We start from the raw sequence: 23,550 nt of genomic DNA on the forward strand, positions 1-23,550 counted from the left end.
AAAGGGAAAATCCGATATTCCTTATTGTACATCTACATGGCACCACCAATAATATTCCAAAATATGAATTGGCTACTACGTAAACTATGAGAGGAGTTATGGGAACCAGGTTTTTGTAGAAAAATTGGCCTCCAGGATGAAAAAAAATTGAAAATCTAAAAATTCTTAAAAATCTTATTTCGTAAGTTCTATGGTCGATACAATGACCTTGTCAGCAAGTACAATTTATCGTTAAGTCAAATGCTCACTGGCGTTTTTCATGCTAATTGTTAGGCCATTATTTACACACTGAATTGTCGACAGATTTTTCTGTTACTACCCGATCATGACAATGAGCACACGGCGGGTGTGACCGGTCGACAGGGATTGCTCACTCCTTCATGGCACCTGATTCCACCTCTGATGTTTTGGAGGTCTGTATTTGCTCTGCTCCTATCTTGTATTGTTTAATGGACTTTTGAGCTTGAATACTATTCGTTATCTCCATGCATTCCGTTCATATCTACAGGGAACACCTAGAAAACTAAAAAAAAAAATGAACTGTATACTCTTAAAATCTAAAAGAAGATCCTTCGCACACAGACATGGATCAGATTAACCATCTCATCTATTTCAAGATTCTTTACAAAAGAATCTCTTTGGTCAGTTTTTTCTTGTTTTGTGACGTTTTATAACCGAAAAGGGAGTAAAATCGAAAACCTCGACGTAACGGATTTTACAAAGGCTATATTGTCTGAATTTTTGAACAAAAAAAGTTCAATTTCACTAAACAGAAATTAAATTACAATTGTGCCTATAATGACTATTTGTCTGAAAAAATTGAAAATATAAAAAAAATCCTGTCTCACGAGTGAAATAAATTCCATATCCAACCACAAAACATTGAATTTTCTGTTTATTACATTTCTTAAATTTCCTTTTGCCTTTGTCTTTTCTTACCATAGTATCCCCCTAAAGAGATTACTGCAATTGTCAGTCAACAACGATCCTTTTGGTATACCGATCCCAAAAGACACAAGTTAAATCAACTGTCAGGAGTTTTTTTGCAAAGTAGGTCAAAGTCCAAGGTTAAGTGGACTGTAACGCTGGTATTTTTCAAATGTTTTATGGCAAACAGTGCACATGCTAAATATCATATGCTTACCTCTTTAAATGACAAAAATAAGCTGTTTATCGGCACAATGATTTATTTTGAATGAAGGTCAAAGATCAAGCTCAAGGTTCACGAGATCAATAATCATAATATTTTACAAAAGCCCAAGTGCTAGGCAATATATTTGCAAAATATCGAATCAATACCTGTTACCCTCTTACAGACGGACAGCCAAACAGACAGACAGACGCCGGGTAAATTGATCCCTAAGTGTCACTCTTCTCTGCAGGCGACACAAAAAGTATATAACTTTTGACCCCCCCCCCCCATAAAACTCATAGAAAAAGCGGGTATTTTAAGGGCCTGTGGGGTTACATGATGCACTTTCTGAATCGCAACAGGAATATGTATTAACATCGACCTAGACGTGTATTTTTTTCAAGCTGTTTTCTGACAGATTTTTAGTTACCAGTAACTGTGATTTATGTACAAAATCCTTGAGCTTACACTACAGTTGTAATGTTTAACACAATAAGGACAATTCTGCTATTCAGAGGATATTTCAGTCATTTCAAAATTTTGAAAAAAGAGGGCGGAGTTAAGTTGAATACCAAGTGCCTTGTCATTGATTCGAAAATTAAGTAGGATAACTTATTAGCAATTTTATAGCTTTAAAAGAATATTGCAATCAACAGATTAATATGCAACTCTTTTTTATTCCCAATATTGACAAACTAAAGGAAAACTATCAAACTTGATAACAATTTATATGCTTATCTAAATCCATACGCAAGATTTTATTGACATTTTCGTACATTAGATACCCTCCATGTATTTACACAGAGTATTGAATAAAGGCGCTGATTTTGAAATCCTTGTGTTCTAGATTTTTACATTTACTATCTGGAAGTATTGACACTTGGAGATTTAAATACAGGTATGAGGCATTGAACATTTTTTACACACAGAAAATGAAGGTCGTTTATCTAAGTACTGGCACTTTGGTAAAAATGATTAACAAAACACAACTATGGGACATATTTTATGCAATTTCACTGATCGATGAATATTATACTTTAACAAGTGAACAAAAATCAAGTTAGAATCACACTTTTAAGCATAAATCAGTCCTCTAGTACATGTAACTGTTATACATGTATTAGTTTTTTGTAACCAAACAGGTGTGCACTTCTCACACTTCTAAGTATCTGTTCGTTTCTAACATTCCAGTGAATAAAGCAAACCAAGTCAAATTCCAGTGAATAAAGCTAACCAAGTCTTTGGACTACTTCTTTCTGTACATTTTCCCTTTCATCGTAGCCTTAGAAGTAACGGCCTCCATAGTCTGAAAAACACAACAGATAAACGGGAAAAAACCAAGACAAAGGTTATTGTAACAACTATGTTTATGACAAAAGCGGATGCAAACCCTTTGCTTGTTACAAAGCCATATTGTTTAACCAAGAAATTCAAAATAATGAAAAAGGAACTGGTTGGTAGGGTTATACGATGCAAGATTTTTAGTGCCTGAAAGTTTGATAATCTTCCACAAAATGAATCCTAAACTGTGCTGAATCGGGTCAAAGTTCAAGACAATCAAGTCAGCTATTGAGTTTCCTCGATGCTACAACTTATGTTTTTTATCACCTAATCAATAATTAACTCTTTTATGATAGCTTACAAGTATTTTTTTTTTATAAAATAAAGAACTTACAACATCCATAATATCTCCATTGACCTTTCTGGTGATGATGAATTCTCGGTTTTTGCCGTCTTCAGTATTCGTAATCTCGTGTTCTTTGATCTCACAGTCGCTTATTACGGTGAATGTTGCCTGAAAATATTGTCCAGTTTACTATACAAATATTCTATATTGCTAGGTAATCGGAATAAATATGAATTGAATGGAACTTGGGTAGATCGATGCTTGACACTGAATGTGACAAAAATAGGTAAATCACTTAAAAACAAAATGTGAAGTATCGTCCTCTACATGATATTTTTTCTCCTCTGTAAACATATTGGTTATTTCAAAAGATATTCTTTGCACTTTTCAGGCTTTTGATGCTAAACACAGTAAATACAGTAATGAAATTCAGAATAAATACACAACTGCGCTAGCCCAAACGGTCGCAGTGTCAAACATAAAAGATCATGAACAGATTTCATTTCATTCTTAAATTGATATATGAAGACTTGTGAGCTTGTTTTTAGATTTCCAGATACTGACTGTCAACAGAAAATGTTGCATATTCTTAATTTCAAGGAAATGAATTTACCTTAACATCAGATCCATCAGGACCTTTTGTGTCAAACTCTTTTCCGATCTGAATGTCGCACGTCATGGGGTTGTCGGGATACAGTGAAGTGAGCCATGTAATTTTCCAGTTTTCGCCGTTTACTTCGTATGTTAACGTAGTTCTTGCTCCCCTGTATTTTTCCTTGTATTCTCCCAGTCCTGGGATACAACAAATATCACTTACTTAGCAGTGTTTAATTGTAGAACATTCATCTATATCAACTTTATTTGGTTTTAATAAAAAAAACCGTTTTATTGAAAAGAAGTTTCATGTCTAAGAGGAGCAGAGGGTGGACTTGTATTTTCAGGATTCAGTTCTCATTTACATCAGTATTTCCTCGATAGATATTTTTTATTCAAACGGAATCCATACAAAAATCATTGTAGATCTTTGAAGAATATGAAAAGCACATTACAAATCGTCCTATGTGCTGAACAACGTAATACAATAGAGTTGAGAGTATTAAGGCTGAAGGCGAATTCCAGAAAACATCGTCCGTACAATAAAACCCAGGTTTGGGTAATTGATTTAGTTTTATAAATCAGTGAAAAAAACTTTGCAATTTATTCAGCGAAATGTCAACACCACCATCGACAGCAAGGCGATATATTAATAGAGACCGGGGCGACAAAATTGTCTCTACCGACTGAGCTACCGTCACGGTTTGTACAACCGAGAGTACAAAAACCTGAAATCAAACAATCTTTACCCCCACCCCTTTCAGTGGTAACATGATAATAGCGTAAAATTCGGACACGTTCAGGAAAGTATTCCTGGAACATTTGTGCCGTCACAGCGATATTAATACAAGTAAGTTGCGATGTCGCCGGTCAACATCAGTGGTTGATGAAATCATTTTAGCTCACCTGATCTGAAATCTCAAGTGAGCTTTTCTGATCACCAGTTGTCCGGCGTCCGTCTGTAAACTTTTAACATTTTCGACTTCTTTTTCAAGAACCACTGGGCCAATTCTAACCAGTCTGCACAAAGCATTCTTGGTTTAAGGGAATTTTAAAGTATACAAATGAAGGGCCTTACCCGCTTCCAAGGGGAGATAATCAAGAAATGACAAAAATAGCATGGGGTCATTAAAAAAATCTTCTCAAGAACTATAGGGCCAGAAAAGATGAAGCAAAATTTTACATTGAAATATACAAGAAAAGTCTTTGATTTTTTTCTTTTCAAGAACCACTTGAATAAAAAAAATGAAACTTATGTGCAAGCTTCCAGACATAATGTAGATTGTAAATTGTTCAAATCATGAACCCTTGGGGTTAGGATGGATCTTCAATAAAGGATCAATTTTTTACATTGAAATATATAAGAAAAATCATTAAAAATATCTTTCTCGAGAACCACTGGACCAGGAAAGATGAAACTTATGTGAAGGCTTCCTTTGGTAGTGTAGATTCTTAAATTTTAACTCATGGTCCCCGGAGGTTCCGTGGGGCCACAATAGGGGATCAAAGTTTTGCATAGAGTTATATAAGAATTTTATTTAATCTTTTAAAGAAATACAGTAGAACCATTAATTTGAACCATTCCCATGTTGTGTGAATTTATTTATTTATTTTTTTAAAATTTGAAACCCAGGTTAGAGTTGATCAGTAGTTCAGGATCAAATTTTACATATTAAATGTATACGGGAAAAGATTTTTCTCCTCCGTAATTGCAAGTTAGGATTGGGCCATAATATAGGGTCACAATTTTTTCAAGGAAATTTAAATATCATTCAAGAATCGGATGAAGAACAGCGTGGTTAAAGTAACTGAGGTGAGCGTTGTGGCCCTTGGGTCTTTGTTCTATTCCAAGGATTATGGATGTCGATGAAAATATCGTTAGACTCATGTTAAGATATATAGCGAAATAAACGTCCATGTAAATAGTGTTATCTTTTTCTACTTTGATTGAAAGAAAAGAATTCATTAGTTTTTTCTACACATTGCTTTGCAGGGATTCATAAAAAATACAAACAAGTCTTGCATGTACATCTGTTCGATTGACGGGTTACCTGATGGGGAAAAATTACGACTAATAGGTTAAAAAAATTATGCGATTGCCATCCATAGATATAAGCATGTTAAAACCATAAAAGCATAGAATATTTTCCTGAAAAAATGTACTAAAAGCCACTAACCTATTGCATCCATGAAGGCTTCATAGCTCGGATCTAATTCTCTATCCTCCCATGTTCCATTGAATTTAGACATTTTTCAGAAAATTGAAATTCGTGCAAGCCTCGCCGGTTAAGGTAAACTAAGCTTAGGCTTGTCTGCTACATGACTATATAAAATTGCATAATGTGTATTTCTTATCACTTGAAAACAATACGGTGACCCGTTGAGGTCCTTATATTTAAGACCAACGTTTTTATTAAAGTTACCGTACTAGAATTTTACCTAGATTTGCAGACACATTTCCTAAGGTTTGTTAAAACTTTACACTTTAGCAATAAATGATTTTTGTACTCTCTTGTCTGGGAATTCTATTAAAGTCACCGTACTAGATTTTCACCTGGATTTGCAAGTCTGGTAAAACTTTACACTTTAGCAATGAATGATTTTTGTACTCTCTCTCTCTCTCTCTCTCTCTCTCTCTCTCGTCTTTGAGGCTTTTTTTTTTTAAATTAGTCTGTTCAATGCTTCAAACACGAAAGACATTTGAAAGCGCAACCCAGTTGTATATGTAAAGATGAATCATTCAATTGATTGAACCAGTGCCGTGTTTTGAATTTTGTGCGGCTTAAAATAATATTGTGTGATCACTTGATTATTTAATGAAAACAGCTAAACGATCTAAATTTATAATTAGGATAATTCAACTTTTGTTCTAAAAAGAAAATACTGAATCCTATAGTCTTCGAAAGTTTTGATGATGAGAGCTGGAGTTAACTTTATTTGTATGATCATATTTTACATACATGTACAGTTACCAAATAAATGTTCTACAAGAAAACACCATCAACACCATCAACAACAAAAACTTTTTATGAAGTTTGAGAACATACTGAGCATAGCATATTTATTACATAAATGATTTTTTTTGTCTCATAAAACTTTTTAACTATGCAATGGTTTAGAAGAATGTGTCTTGGATACTTAAAAAAGTCTAGCAAAATTGCCTCAAAATCAAAATTAGTTTTTCCTTTTTTTTTCCTTTGAAACGAAATCACTAACGTGTAGGATGTATCCCTGTTCTTAAATGAACACTATGACTTTGTCATGAGATTTTATATCTTTATATCTATATTTTAAAATTATATATGACAAGCCTTTGATCTAACAAGAGGTCCTTGTGCCACAATGCTTACCTGAGTCTTCTAAAGAACTCAATGTTCTTTAGCAGCAGATTTTGCCCTATATATTCCTATGTAAAATTTTGATATCCTGTTGTTGATCCAACCTACCCCTGGGGGTCATGATTTGAACTTGTAAATACACTACCTGAGGAAGCTTCCTATAAATCCTATAAATACTAATCACCCCTTTGCCGTTCTTGAAGATTTTGAATTATTTTTTCCATATCTTTATTCCTATGTAAAATTTTGATCGTCCCTTGTGTCCCACCCTATCCCTGGGGGTCATGATTTGAACAAATTTGAAGCTACTCTACCTAAAGATGTTTCCAAATCAAGTTCATTTTTTGGAAGAGTTTTTGAAGATTTTTCCTTTGTGAAACTTTGATCGCCCATTGTAGCTCCATACCCCACCTATCCCCTCTTTCAGACCATGTTTTGAACAATTTTGAATGTACACTTCCTGGGGATGCTTCCATACAAAATATGACTATTCCCGCCTTTGCTGTTTTGAGAAAAAGGTTTTAAAAGATTTTTATATTCTTATCTAAAAATGTAAAACTTTGATATTCCATTATGTCCTCACCCTTCCTCCACCGACGGTCATGATTTGAAGAATCTTCAATCTAAGCTATGTAATGAAGCTTTCACATAAGTTTTAACTCTTCTGATCCAGTGATTCTTGAGAAGATTTTTCCTATATATATTTCTGTGTAAAATTTTGTCTTTGTGGCCACATCATACCCCTGGGGGTATATGATTTGAACAAATTTACATGTAAATCGACACCACTTAAGGATGCTCCTATTTCAATATGACTATTCATGCCTTTGTTGTTTTTGAGAAGAAGATTTTAAAGGATTTTTTCCTATATATTTCTATGCATAATTTGGATCATCCATTGTGGCCCAACCTATGCCAGGGGATCATGTTTTGAACAACTTAAATTTACAATACCTGAGAATGCTTTGACATAAGTTTCATCTTTTTTGGCCCAGTGGCTCTTGAGAAGATTTTTAAAAGATGCAATTAAATTTTCAGTAATTCTTAATTATCTCCCCTTGGAAGACGGCATGACTCTTCATTAGAAAAATTGGAATCCCCTTTATCCAAGGATATTTTGTGATGAGTTTGGTTCAAATTGTTCCAGTGGTGCCTGAGAAGAAGTCGAAAATGTGAAAAGTGTACAGACAGATAGATCAGGAAAGCTCACGTCTGCCTTTGGCTCAGGTGAGATAAAAAACTATGAGTAAATCCACAGATACTGGTAAATGAATGAATTCATTAAATTTTCAACCAGAGCATGTAGAGAAAATATTGTTTCAAATGGTTTTGTAGTACTGGATATAAAACCGAATGGATTTGTCATTATCGAGGTTTTTAATGTAAAAAAGGATTATATGCATTAAAATACAGTTTTGTGTGGTCAAGGAATAATGAGCGGAGCTTCAGTTTATAATCATTGTAAATCTAAATTGCATTGTGTGTTAATTTTAAACAGTGCATGTTTTTAAGTTTCTGGATTACACATTACGTTGCCCGACACCCGAATATGCAGGATTATGTTTGATATATCGACGTTGTGTTTTTCTTTATATGGTCTAAAATATTCTTTTAAGAAATCAATACAAGGTTGAAAATTTAAAGATAACTGTTTGTCTGGACGAATGAGTCATTTATTTCAAGGTCAGATCTAGATCTACGCTATCTTTCACTGAGGGTTTTTCTTAAGGCTCATCAAGTTTAAGGATAGTTAGAGAACAGATGATACAAACCAAAAAAAATAGATACCTGCATTGATACATGTATACATTTTTTAACTTTTTCTGGTAGTAAATGATGAAAATATAAAATTTCTGCAATCATCCTTTTAAATCTATACAACTTTTAATCACTTTATAGGACATTAGTGAAACTTTGAATGAAAAAATTAAAATATATGCAGTTAACGTTATTCATTTTACTTGTATGGTGTTATTTTCATGATTTTTTGAAAAAAAAAGTGTTTGTATCATTTGGCCTTGAATTATGAATAGCTTTAAGGATAGCAACATTCGCATGTTTAATACTTTCATCTCCATATATGAACTCTTTATACAAACTCGTATACAAATGATGCAAAATTAAATAAATTCAAAATCGTGTGAGATTATAACATTAATTTTGTTTATACAAGTTACATGATTTTGAACAATGACAAGGTATTCAAGCACTTTAAAATTACTCAATCTCTGTAGATGTCGGACTATTCCTGTTTTAACATGTGTTTATACACTGGAATGGCTCATTGGGCTTGTGGCATACACCAAAATGGCCCACCCACGGGCTTGTGGAGTTCACCAAAAATGGCTCCATGGGCTTGCGGCATAAACCACAATAGGTAATTGGGCTTGTAGCATAAACTACAATAGATGATTGGGCTTGTGACATAAACTACAATAGATAATTGGGCTTGTGGCATCAGTGGGTTTGTGGCATAAACCAGAATGGATCATCGGGTTTTTTGCTAAGCAAGGGACGCAGACACAGGATGGGATTCAAATTCCAGATAAAGTAATCAGGAAACAAATTTAATTTTTATCGAGAGCATTTAGGAAAGCTTTCTATTAATTATACTCAAGTTTCTTCAGGTAATGTAGAGTTAATTTTTTTCTGATTCTGACCTAAATCCAGGGTAGGTCCATGATTGTGTTGGAGCGATTTTCAAATGGGACCTTCAAGGATAAAAATACTATTTAGAAATAACAAGTCTCAAGTTTGTAATTGCAGTGCACATTTCAAATGTTCGTGCTCCCCTTGTCGATGAAGCCACTGAAGGGGCTTGTAAAATTATGTATTTTCAAACGCCCTAAATAATTGTTGATTTAGGTTTGACAGAAAAAATATCCTTAAAAAAAGTAAATAAAAATAATATTTAATGTTAAGAAAACATGCTCCTCAAGTACAACAGTGCTCTACTTTAAAAATGTACACATGTATGCTATGGATTTGAACAGTGAAAATGTTCCATTCAAAGCCATCCATTTACCTTATACAGTGTACCCACAGTCTAAAAATTCGTCATCAGAGCTTCATTGTTAAGGTGGAAGAAGAGTGTTCTTTTATCAAGTGAATGGTGTGGCCCACAGGTGACTTTTTTTTAGATTTAAGTTTTGATAATTCATTAAGGTTTTTTGCTGAAATTATCCTCTTTCTTTCTTTTCTTTTTTTAAAATATTGTCAGTTGATGAAAAGGTCATTTTTCTAATTACTAAATTATAATGATTTTTTTGTTGTGAAGTTATTTTATTCGTTTCACATTTACAAGTGGAAATACATTTCATTTGTTCTAACCTTATAGAATATCGAACACAAACGATTTTTATTTTCAAGCGTTCATTACTACTGAATATTTCAGTGGAAATATTTTTGACCCAGAAGTACATGTAAATGGAAAATGTCAACCGTAGTCAGCAGGGAGTTTTTTCCTATGATCAAGTATAAGTCCTGAAATTTAATTTTATAGATAAGTTTAAACTTTAGATTTAATTTTTTAATGTAACATTTATATTGACGATAGAACACATTTTGTAGAATTGTACATTAATGTTTGTTACTTTCTTAATAATTCTAAAGTTAATACACTATAGTAGAAAAATCCAATGGCCTCATACATGTTATAGCAAATAATAATTAACTATATTTTGATATACATTCAATCTTGTTTATCTTTTGGATGAATGTTATGTGTTAAGAGCAAATAATTGTATTGATTACAAAATTGAGTCGATTTGTCAATATTAAACCTTTTGTTGTCAAAGAGAAAATAGGTCAGAACACATCGCTGCTACATCGACCTTCAAAAGGTCCTCTGTCTGAACATGCCGTATTCTAATTATTTACAGCTTTTACAATACATCTCAATCGTAGTTGTTGAATTTTTTTCCTGAAATGTTTTTGAGCAATTTAATCCATTTGATGTTTATAGTCATCTGCAGTGCATTTTAATTGTTTAAAGATCGAGGCGTTTAGATCTAAACATATATATAGATGTATCGTTGACATTCTAATTTTTCTGTAAGGATTATGCCACAATATTCGCAATTTATCAAATACTTTCTACGCTCATTCTTCGGAACTGATCTTAAATTCATTTTACAAACAAATATCTGAAAACTACAAACAAGATAAGCTGAGAATAGAAATTCTAGAAGTAGATTAAAGATCCAAGTTTTCAAGTTTTCTGTTTGCAAATGCGTCATACTTAAAACATTTTAAAGAAAAACAAACACTCTGTCTTTTCAGTAATTTAATTTTTGCACACATCGCTTTTTTGGAACATAAGGGATTCATAATATGTAAATAGTCATCCAAGATTCCCGGAGATTTTTAGTGTGAGAAATTCTAAATATCAGTGTAAAGCTAGGAATCCGTTCTTCTTCTTTTTTTCTCAACCGCTCTAATGTTTTGTAATTGTCCGATTCGGGAGTTTGTAATAGACCTTCTGTTTGCTGAATTTGACATTTTGCTGGTACCTAATAGATCGGGCAAAACGAGGTCATTGGACTACTTCTTCCTGTACATTTTCCCTTTCATCGTAGCCTTAGAAGTAACGGCTTCAACCGTCTGAAAAACAACAAAATAAATTCATTTTCACCGTTCTTATGTTTGAGACAAAAGTTTGTTGAGGAATATTTCTAACAACGTTCAACTAGATATATATTAACGATTGTAAATTCAATAAATCTACGATTAGTTTAATTTTTTTCAAAAAATGAACTTGTTGACTTGTTAATTGCTAAGCAATTATCCGAAGAACCCTTGTTTTAATACTTGCAAAACTTTCCATACACATGAAATACCTAATATATTAAACCCATGCAAAACATGCTCTTTGAGCGTGCATTGCCATGTACAGGTAGATACACCGGCTAGGTTTAAAACACAGTAAAAACATACTCAACCAATCACTTTAATTTTTCTGACCACATCTTATTATTGCAACCCACCCTAATGATAATTAACACAAACAATCTTTTTTTCAGAAATCAGCAATGTATCTATTAGATATATGTTCATAGAGATAACTTTTGAATAATGTTTGCCAAAGTAACTGTAAAAAATTTGTAAGAATTTGTAATAACGCCATAAAATGTGTGCAAAAAAATGTATAGAAAATGGCAAAAAGTTGCATATTTGAACACCAACGAAATCCTGCAATTTCTTTATATTTAAGGAATCTATTTATTTATGTCATTTCTATATATTCCAAATCAGCCAAAATGTATGCATCAAATTTTTGTTGGTATTATGTATCCATACGACTACAGACACTTACAACATCCATAACGTCTCCGGTAACCTTTCTAGTGATGATGAATTCCCGGTTTTTCCCGTCTTCAAAATTTGTTACCTCGTGTTCCTTTGTTTCACAGTCGCTGACTACTGTGAGAGTTGTCTAAATAGAATTTGTACATTTCATGTTTAAGCAATCCAATTCAGATTCTTCGTGATGATTATGCATTGGATGAAATTTTTGTTAGTACGTCCTTCGTGCCTATTCAGTTTTGATTTTTGGCATTGATATTTAATTACTCATATCGTTTTATATATATTCCATTTTTTCAACCAAGTAACTAAATTATAAGAAAAATTCAGTAATACCTTTACATCGGAACCATCTGGGCCTTTACCATCAAATTCTTTTCCGACCTGAATGTCATATGTCATGGGATTATCCGGAAACAGAGAGGTTTTCCACGTCACCTTCCAGTTATTGCCGTTTATATCGTATGTTGCCGTCGATCTTGCGCCCATATATTTATCCTTGTATTCTCCTAATCCTAGTTAGAAAAAAATCTAAAGCCTTGAGCATTCAGCGGGAGTTATTCTTTTTATCTTATCAATGAACCAAAGGAATTATCAATTAAGATTAAAGGCGTCTCTTTTATTTACTTGTTTGTATTCAAACTTGATAGTGTTTCACACATTTTTTTGCAAATCAAAGGGATATATCTCGTTTATATAGATCCTTTAAAATAAATATTAGGCTATGCTTTACAAGAAAGTCTGTAAACACAATTTTTTTTCCCTAGACGCTAAGAAAATTATAAATTATTCTATTGGTTTTTTTTAAGATTGCATTTTATAAATGAGCGTATGAATAATACTTGTGTTAACATATATCTATGCATAAAGATTGTGATTTAATTAGAATTTGACACAGAATTATGTTGGGGTTTTTTTTTTATTTCCATGGGGAAAAGACCAAGCTCACAAATAATGATAAAAATAAGTATCGAAATTTGAACTGATTACAATTACGGGTTCATTACAATGTTTACTTACCTATCGCATCCATAAATGGTCCCATACTTGGGTCCACTTCTCTGTCTTCCCATGTTCCACTGAACTGAGACATTATGCAAAGGATTAGGAAACAGTGTTAACCTAGCTTTGACAAAGTAAATTGTGATCAACCAGTTCGTTTCATGGCCATTTAAAGCCTCAGGAGGATCTTAATTTCATTGGATGGTCAGTGTTTATTTGTTGATCGAAGGCTAAACGGTGGGTCGCTATTGGTCTTCAATATGCTAAATAAATTATAGATTTTTTTCTCTCGATGTTTGAAATTAACAACTGCATATTATGTGAAAAATTTATGAATTTATTGGAGTAGAAATATAAATTGGGGTGGAATAAAATAGTGTTGATTTCACTCAATTTAATTGTTTTCATTTACCAGTTGGAACTTAGGGTAGAGTCGATGATCGCTAGCATGGGAACTGAAGTTCTTAAACAAGGGTACAGCAAAGCGGATCATCCCATCGCAAAAAAGCAGATCGATCCCGATATAAATTATTACTTCCGAAACTTCCGATACACAGTCACTCCTCCACTCACCCACACGCGCGTTACTATATCCCCCATACTCCGTTCTGGGGGGATAATAAGAGTAATATAATAATTTCATTCTTGAGTCCTTATCAGCAGGTTTAAATCTTCATTGACTGAGATGGAATCATTTTACTATTGCCAATAAAATGCGTCGACCTTACCTAATGGACTTCAAATGGATGAAAAAAGGGCGTCAGAACGCAATTTGTTGGTAATATGTTGATAAAAGTTGTCCCCTGCTGCTTTTTCTAGGCGTATAAAACTGACAAAAAACGAACGACTACCAGACATGTACAAGCAATAGTCAACTAACGGTCTTCATCGTATCAGTAACGAATGAGTACCGTATAAAACGAATGCGCAATTCATGAGAAACTGACAATACTATTTTCTCAAGTTAGACTAACGGTCCTGCGGTCGGTGTCCAGAGTACGTCCGGTTTATTTAACGACCAGTAATTTGTCCACTTGTGATCCAAAGGAAATCAACGTAAGCAAAACGGTCAAGAATAGGAGAAGCTCATGAGTTGTGTACAAAACGCATGTATACTACAGTACTTTAAGATCTGACTACACGTTCCTCAAATATCTGTTTTCTTTCTCCTTGCAATATATAATAAATATTTATAATATTATCTTGTGATTTCTAAACAGTTTTCAAAATGTCCTAGGAAATAAATACAAAAAAATGTGATGTTGACAATTCAAGTGATTTCAAATAGAATTGTATATGAAACACCATCCTCTGGTATCTTGCACAAATGCCTGATAAGGTATCTCAATTTTTTGTGAGGAAACAAGTTGAAGTAGCAATACTTCAATGGTAAATTCTTGAGAAATAATGTACATTGAGGAACGTGTCGTCTGACCTTAAAAGAATATACCTGACTTCAACAGAACACCTTATTTCGACGGTTTCCGTTCCAGTTACTCAAACGAACTTCATCGGACCTCTCTGAACGTATTCACCGAATAAGAAACTATGCGAACGGAGTCGAACGGATTTGTCCGGTAAAGGTGTGACCAAGCCCTAACTTTTTACTATAACTGACGAATGCCTTGAGTGCATGATAAAGAAAAATTTGGTATCAGTATAAAAAATAAAAGTTAAGTACACGGTTGAATAATACGTTTAGAATACAGATTCTTGTCACGTCCTACATGTACGCAGAACAAGGAAAAAGATGCGCAATTACTTAACAGATATATCAGATAGGATTGATTAAACTAGAAGACTAGGAGTATCTGACCTTGGGTTGAACTATCAGAACCATTAACAAAGAGGATTGACCTTATTGCCACAAGGCTTAATTATATTCTAAACTAATGTACGTATATATACAGATATGTTGTACTGCGTTTTACAACAGAAAACTGAATGATACAGACCATAGATACCTTTAAATGATGTCAAGAACTAGGCTATAATTATATAATACACAAATGCATTGACCAAAAATAATAAATGTACAGAGTATAAATGCCTGATGTTATTTATTCATGATTTAGCGTCAAATGTCCTTGGCAAACAATTTTGTAGAGTTCGTAATAAAACCAAGTCGATTTGTCAATATTAGTCTTTCTATGGTCAAAATGAAATGAAGGACACATATTTAATCCACTTGCCATTGAATGGTAACGATTGGGTATCTCTTCTGTATTTGACATTTAAAAAATTATTGACCTCTGAGGAAAATTAGAAAATTATCTGTGTACTTTAATCATTACTACAACCAGTAAAAGTAAAAATTATGAAAAGAATTGAGAAGTAGCAAGATTTATTAGAGTGTAAGTTAACTGATCTAAAATATATATATAATTAACTGACCTAAATTATCATGGGACCATGTCTTGTTTGCCCAGGAGAGTAACCTGACTTGGGGACACGATGACATCTGTGTTGATGATATGTACACTCAAATTTTTAAAATTATCAATAAAACCATCATGATCTGTTAATTATCATTTAATTGCTTGTATAATGAAACTACTTGTTATGGTTTGATCTCATCGAATAAAAAGTTTATATAATCATTTTCTAACCTTTTCAAAATGGTGTAACATCTTTGCTGCTTAATTTTGTTTATCTTTGCTTTCCTCTTTTTTTATTTTAACAATCTAGGGATAATTTGGCAAAATTGATTAAGTTTTAAATGGTTTAACAATTTTTACAGATAGTTTAATTATTTCGTATGTCCATATTGACCACATGCACGAGAACACTCAATATCATTAATATTGCAAAACGAAATGAAATATATTATGCAACAGTATTATCATTGCAATAACATTAAGTAAATAAGTACACGGAATATTAACACTGACGAACAACACATAACATGAATGAACAATTAATAAAATTAGGCAAAATAAAAAAAAAGTCTTAAATTGTATCATGGTGACATTCTTAATGTTTTGCATACCTTAAAAGTCAAAATTATTACTATTTGGACCACTGAGAAAAATATTCACCATAATATCCTCTCTAACTTATTCGGATTATTCTTTAGTTAATCAGAAATCTTTGGTTGAACTTGTCAGACTTTGATAAAATTGCAAAATTGTAAATATAAACAACCTTACAAACACAGATAAATTACAGTCCAGTAAATGTTCAACCAATTCCCTATCTTATAATATGCTGTGAAGGAGACACTTCAAACTTATTATTTTTAAAGATAAGGAACAGTTTATCATGCTCAAAAGACCAATGAAACAAAACAAAATGCGAGCAGAGCAAATACGGACCTGTAAAAACATTAGTGGGATCAGTTGCCATAAAGGAATAAGCATCCCCTGACGAGCAATCATACTCGTCGTGTGCTCCTTGTCGTGATCGGGTAAACAGAGAAATTCGTAATTAGTTCAGTGTGAAATATTCAACCACTGATTGTATTTGCAAACAAGGTCATTGTATCGACCATAGAATTCGCGAAATGTTGACTTCCAACAAGATTGTAGATATCCTTGTATCACCGACTTGTTTGTTAGTAGCCTGCCTAGCTTTAGAAATTCTTCGTACACAAAAAATGCTCTTGTATATCGAATCAACTGTGAGACATGAGCCCCATATGCATATGATGATTGTATATTGCTACATAAATGAGGGAACTTGACAATAGAAATGTTGAAGTTATCATGTTTATCATGAAGTTTAGTTTGCCAGTTCTTTTGCCAGTATAATATCCAGATATGAAGCAGATGTGTCAGACTCCATGGTGTCTTTTATTTCAAGTTCTTTGGGATATACCGAATCAAAGTATATATGAAAATTATTAGTTTTGATCGATAAAACCTCTTTGATATATCTAAATGTCAAATTGAAGGTCACAGCAAGATATTTCCTCTTTTCATGTAGAAGTTTTAAAATAAATCCTGCTTCATAAGAATACAAAAACGTATCTGCTAATAATGGGGAAAAATTAGTATCTCTGGGAATTTCAAAATATTGTAGTAAGCCTGTTCTCCGAAGACAACATATATATTGTCAATGAGAAACTCAAGCATCTTCTAAGTATTTTTGTGTAGAATCAGAAAGGCTTTTAACAATGAAAGTATGTAGATGACCAATGACAAGGTAATAAAAATTTTAACTTAAAAGTCTGTTTTCAGTTCATGGTCGTGTTGCCTGATCTCCAAAGATATTATAGATATTGTCTTGCCAATGAGAAACTCAAGCATATTTTTATGTAGAATTGGAATGTCTTTTAACAATAACATTATGTTTGCAGATGGCCAATGACAAGGCATGCAAATTTTTGTGTTCCATTTTTATTGAAGAAGCAATTGTCTAAAAGCCTTGGGGGATGGTTGAGTACAGTGTTGAAAAATCAAATGCATTTTGATGCTATTGATTTTGGTAAAATTCAGTGATTTCAAATTTTCTCAATTTTTTTTTTTTTTTTTTTTTTTTTTTTTTTTTTTTTTTTTGGTTGAGTTTTTAAGTATCCACATTTGATTAACACCACAATATTCTGTTTCTTAATACTACTTAAATTTTTCCTTCATTGCTTTTAATACTTTTATGAGGAGTAAAGAAAGAGTATTGGTAGAGCATTTTTTGATCCCGCTATGTATCCCGATAGGTAAGGATACATGTATATATAAAGTTTTGGAATCCAATAAAGGAATGGTTATTCAAAATCAATTTGATTATTTGGAATATTGAAAATATTTAAAAGTGAAGTGATTTTGAAGAATCTCTTCCTTAGAAAGGAACTGCAAGTATAAGTCGGATTGCCACTTGTAGAATTAAATCAAAGTCATCTAAGATACAATTGCAATACCTGTTTTGTCAGCTGGGACCAGTACATATTGATTAGGTAATCAACATAATTCTTTAGTCACTTCTGAATTAAAAAAAATTAGGATAGATGCTTCTCATATTGCCCCTCAATCGGTTATTTTAACACCCACTTCATTCCTTTTATCTATTCTGAAAAAGTTTTGAAAATCAAATGTGCAGTCTCAAAAATCCCAAAGAAGTTTTAGAAAATCTGAAATCACAACTTTTTTGTTCAAAAATCAAAACAAAACGTGTGACCTTTCAACGCTTTATAGAGTTCACTGTTAATCATAGACCAGACATTATGATAATTATTACAGACAACTGCTTCGTTAATACAAATGGAATATGAAAATTTTCATATCTAATAATTGGTCACAAAATTACTTTGTTAAAAATCACTGCACATGGACACTCTGAAGTTGATATTTGAATGATGCTGGAATCCTCATTGGCATTATCGATGTAGTCTTTGTCTTCCAACAACCTGTTGGAATTCTAATGAATACTAATTGTGCCCCTTAATTTGCCGACATGTATTACATTCTCATGAAGCAGAATTTATTTCATTTTTTTTTTTTGCCTTCACGATTTTTATTAGCTCTACCGGTCAGAGACCAGAAGAGCTTATGCGATAGTAAGGTGTCCGTCGTCCGTCCGCCTGTCTGTCTGTCTGTCTGTCTGTCTGTCCGTCCGTCTGTAACGCTACTCCTCCTACAGTTTTGGTCTGATTTCAATATAACTTGGCACATAAGTAGACTACACTAAGATACGTAATTCTGTGTATCGGATTTTAATTTCGATGAACGGTGTTGCCATGGTTACTAAAATAGAGATTTCTGGGAAATACATTCAAAACGCTACTCCTCCTCCAGTTTTTGTCTGATTTAAATAAAACTTGGCACACAAGTAGACTACATAAAGATACATAATTCTGTGTATCAGTTTTTGATTTCGATGAACGGTGTTGCCATGGTTACTTAAGATAGAAATTTCCTTGAAAAACTTTCAAAACGTTACTCCTTCTACAGTTTTATCTGATTTCAATAACACTTGGCATATAAGTAGACTACACTAAGATACATAATTCTGTGTATCGGTTTTTAATTTCGATGAACGGTGTTGCCATGGTTACTAAAAATAGAAATTTCTCTGTAATACTTTCAAAATGCTACTCTTCCAACAGTTTTGGTCTGATTTCAGTATAACTTAGTACACAAGTAGACTACACTAAGATACATAATTCTGTACATCGTTTTTTTTTTCGAATTTGATGAATGGTGTTGCCATGGTTACTTAAAATAGAAATTTCTGTGAAATACTTTCAAAATGCTTCTCTTCCTACAGTTTTGGTCTAATTTCAGTATAACTTGGCACACAAATAGACTACACTAAGATACATAATTGTCTTTATTGTTTTTTTGATTTTGTTGAATGATGTTGCCATGGTTACTAAAATCGAAATTTCTGTAAAATTCTTTCAAAAGGCTACTTCTCCTACAGTTTTAGTCTGATTGCAATAAATCTTGCCACAAAAAAGACTAAACCAAGGATCATTATTCTATTTATTGCTGTTGCAAGTCCAAATGCTACTTATAAGTACAACCAGTAGAGCTACAGTCTCGTCAGAGACTTCTGGTTGTATACGGGTTTATAAGAATGATGATCGTTATCTTCAACTTTTCGTTCCAGACGGAGGGGTGACTTTATCTTTATTATCAATTTGACGCGCTTCTGCATTATACAGTTTTACATGATTTCAAGCATTAAAACAACCTAGTAGGCAATTATATTGAACAAACATTTGAGAGCAAGAGGAACCCGAAAATTAAATAATGATGGATGTTTTTTAAACATTTGTCAGACGGAGCTTAATGGTTTATCTAAAGAGCCATAACCTTATCTCCACTTGATAAGGACTTGGTTATGAATATGCTTAGCTAAATGTCATTGAAAAAAGGCACACATACAATAAAAATATTAGTTTTCATGCGACACCAAACGTTGGTAATCCATTTATTAAACAGTCTGCCAAAATGAAAGTATGAAAGAGTACAAATTGGTTGTTATTTATTTTTCTGAAATTTGATGGCGCTTTGTCAACTAAAACATCCTGCTTCTCTAATTACAGACAAGATACGGTATGTTTTGTCTGCAGGTGATCTTCAAATAAAATGCTTCTTCACAAATATTTCAAAATCCACTTTTACTTGTACATTGTATACGAATGCACAAAATGTTTGTTTCTACAGGAAGAGGACTTTTTTTTATTACAGCACATTATTTCACACTTTCTTTTTATTTTCATCTGATGAATAGGGTATTTGAAAAAAAATAACAACATTTATTTAGTAATTGATTATTTGATTTCATTTAAAAACTACATGTATGTTAACATGTATTTTACGGAGTTTCTATGTTGATTGTATTTATGACATGTTTTTGATATAAATCATGCATCTTTATAGTCTACTATTTTTTTTCGTAATTAGATAGTCTTTACGTTGCTTTTGATTACTAAACTGATTTCAAAATAAACCAAGAAAAAAGAATTGATTTTACGTACCTGTAAAATTTTGATGAAAAGTTTTATTGAATTTGCTATATGTCGATAGAAAAGTGAAGGAAAACCTCAAATATCGAAAAGCAAATTGTTATATCAAGGTGAATAATTTAATCTGTCCTTGAACTTGCATGACTTCAGGACATCCTAGCTTTGATAAGACTTCGAAGAAACACAGTTTGTTTTGTTCACTAAGACTGAAGGCATGAAGACTGTGCTGATTTTCTTTCTACTTTGCGGGTTAACATGTGGTAATATATTTAGCATTTGATAATCAACCATGCTCAACATCAGAATTCAAAAATTTATTCTATATTGACTATGACAGTACAAAAGAAATCAAGTAATTGTTTGCATTTCCATGGCTATTTTAAAAAATGAAACCATTATCTATATATGTATAGTGTTCCCAGAAATTATATACTGAGAATTTTTTTCGTGATATATTAAAAAAAAATAAAAATAAAAAATCTATAGTTTGAAATCATTTTTTTTTATCTAAGGACAATACTTGGTACTTTCTTGTGCTATGTGCCGTTGTCATGAATAACTTAACGTTTACTTTGTACACTTCCTGTTGATTGCTAAAGTTCAAAATGAGTGCTTTTGGAAACAGAAAGCCTATTGTAGATGCTTATTATCGAAGTATTGCAAAACCAGCGAACTTCAGAAATACTGAGTATTCCACTGTCTACTTTTGTTTTACGTGGGACAAAAGTATTGAAAAATGGAAACACATTTCGACAGAGGGAAAGAGCTGGTAGGGCGAAGAATGAAACCCCATTTTTCTACACTTAGTGTTGTTCATACTGAGCAAATATCCAAGCCTTCTGTAATCTGTAAATGTTAAAGTTCCTCTTATTTTTTTTTATATTTTGTACCAAGCAATATAAAGTAGACAGTGAAATACTCGGTGTTAAAGAAATATCACCTGATTTAAAAATCCATTACTGATATTTATCTTATACAGGCTTTTTCTTTTCAAAAGCAGTAATTTTGAACAACAGCAGACAATAAAATGAATATAAAATATATGGGAGGTTATCCACAAAAACTGCATGTATCATAAAAAAGTAAGGGGTATTGTCATTATATAAAGTAGTAACAAAAGATTATATTATACTAAGTATATTATTAATCCAATATTTTAGAAAAATGTATTACAAAAAACTCTCAATAACGTCTTGTAACACTATAGATAACAAATGACTAAAATTCTGAGGCAAACGTAAAACTCAATCCACTGTCAAAACCTTGTCCCATTTTTCAGTTTTTATAAGAAATCTGACTCAACAAAAGAGGACCAACATTTTATAGATAGATATGCTGACGAGGGTCACATTTCAGTAATTTATTTATTTATTTATTTTGACTAAGATAATAACATTTTCTCACCCAAAGCCTAGATATAGAGAGCAAGTCGAAAAAGTCCTAAAGATGGCCAAATACATACATGTATATTTGAAATTAGATTGTGGTTGGGGATTTTTTTTTCTGTCTTATCTATGAGGCGCCGTTTTAATATTTTTAAGGTATTTTCTGATATCAATTAATGATTTTTGATATCAGAAATTCAAATTTTTGATATCAAAAAATGATTTTCTGATATCAGAAAATATATTTTTTGATATCAAAAAATAAGCGAGATTTTTTTATATCAAAAATTCGAATTTCTGATATTAGAAAATCATTTTTTGATATCAAAAATTCGAATTTCTGATATCAAAAAATCATTTTGTGATATCAGAAATTCAAATGGATTTTTTGATATCACAAAATCACAATTTTTTGATATCAGAAATTCAACAAATATTAGTGTTTAGGCTCATACAGATAATTTGTTCTCCCCAAGATTGTTTGAACAGAATTAGGGTTCCCCTGTGTTTGGGTTCTGTACTATTTTCTGTAGAATTAGTGGAAAGGCGAAGTTGTATATGTTACAAAATGAGGGTTACAAGTTTCGGTGTTTATGATGTAAAGAGAACTTACTGAATGCATGAAGTGTTAATTACTCTATTCATTTCTACTGTCATTTCCTATGAATCTCTTGTCTTTACAACTCAAGGAGGCTTCAAGACTTATTTGGAATTCGGACATTTCAAACTTATCAGCATTGTAAATGCATGTATAAATTTATGTATATTCATTTATTTCCCTGCATTAATCTATGCAAAAAATTTATTAAGAAAACACAAGGCTTTAGGCTAGACAAACAACTATGAAGTGATAACACTAATCACAGTAAACAAAACATATAATGTTGCAGCAGGATCGGTATTCAGGATGACACTAAAACGAGTAAACTAACCATTGATACAGAATAAGGGAGCATTCATTAATGTAAGTTCTATTTATTTCACTTATATTTTCTGATATCAAAAAATCGATTTTCTGATATCAGAAAATGATTTTTTGATATCAAGAATTCGATTTTCTGATATCAGAAAATCTACATTAATTTCTGATATCAAAAATTTGCTTTCCTTATATCAGAAAATCATTTTTTGATATCAAAAAATCGAATTTTTTGATATCAGAAAATCATTTTCTGATATCAAAAAGTCAAATTCTTGATATCAAGAATTATTTTTTGATATCAAGAATTATTTTTTGATATCAAGAATTCGAATTATTGATATCAAGAATTATTTTTTTTGATATCAAAAAATACCTCAAAAATATAGAAATGGCGCCTCATACTTATCTGCACATCATTTAGGTGTTATAATAGTTTCATGGATCCAGAATATTTATACATGTGATAGATGTCCATGAATAAATAAGAAAACCTGTTCAATATTTTTTCTCACTTTCAAATGCTTGATAAATCGCCTAATCATATTCATTACCGAGATGTATATTTTGATTATTTGACTGCATGATTTTTTTCATTGGTCTTTTTTGTCTTTTCGTTCGTTTTTGAAATCACTGGGTGTCTTGTTTTTGCAATACATTTAATCAGTTTTCAGTGAAACGTGTCACTTGACATCTGATTGTACACTGAAATGTACAGATGGAACCCTGGCCTGTTACCATGGCCAGTGCACGTGCATCAAAAGTGACGGGACAAGTAAGTACACAGCCTCACAATGTCAGGGGTCCAGAGTCTAGTCTTGGTCGGTGAACCAACGACCACTAG

At 32.3% G+C, this 23,550-nt stretch overlaps 2 protein-coding genes across 2 annotated transcripts; both read right to left on the minus strand.

The window, feature by feature from the left end:
- Positions 1-1,843: 1,843 nt before the first annotated feature.
- Positions 1,844-5,679, minus strand: LOC133190074 (fatty acid-binding protein, liver-like). The gene is made up of 4 exons (XM_061325546.1): positions 5,531-5,679; positions 3,373-3,551; positions 2,808-2,927; positions 1,844-2,438 (listed from the first exon to the last, which is right to left on the minus strand). Exons 1-4 carry the CDS (start codon positions 5,601-5,603, stop codon positions 2,379-2,381), a joined length of 432 nt encoding a protein of 143 aa, XP_061181530.1. The 5' UTR covers positions 5,604-5,679; the 3' UTR covers positions 1,844-2,378.
- A 5,394-nt stretch (positions 5,680-11,073) lies between these two features.
- Positions 11,074-13,093, minus strand: LOC133190075 (uncharacterized). Its single transcript, XM_061325547.1, has 4 exons — positions 13,016-13,093; positions 12,332-12,510; positions 12,006-12,125; positions 11,074-11,293 (listed from the first exon to the last, which is right to left on the minus strand). Exons 1-4 carry the CDS (start codon positions 13,086-13,088, stop codon positions 11,234-11,236), a joined length of 432 nt encoding a protein of 143 aa, XP_061181531.1. The 5' UTR covers positions 13,089-13,093; the 3' UTR covers positions 11,074-11,233.
- Between the last annotated feature and the right edge of the window lie 10,457 nt (positions 13,094-23,550).

Source organism: Saccostrea echinata, unplaced genomic scaffold, assembly GCF_033153115.1.
Source record: "Saccostrea echinata isolate AGI-Se365-2 ecotype Australia unplaced genomic scaffold, CSIRO_AGI_Sech_v1 ptg000020l, whole genome shotgun sequence".
Classification (NCBI taxonomy): domain Eukaryota; kingdom Metazoa; phylum Mollusca; class Bivalvia; order Ostreida; family Ostreidae; genus Saccostrea; species Saccostrea echinata.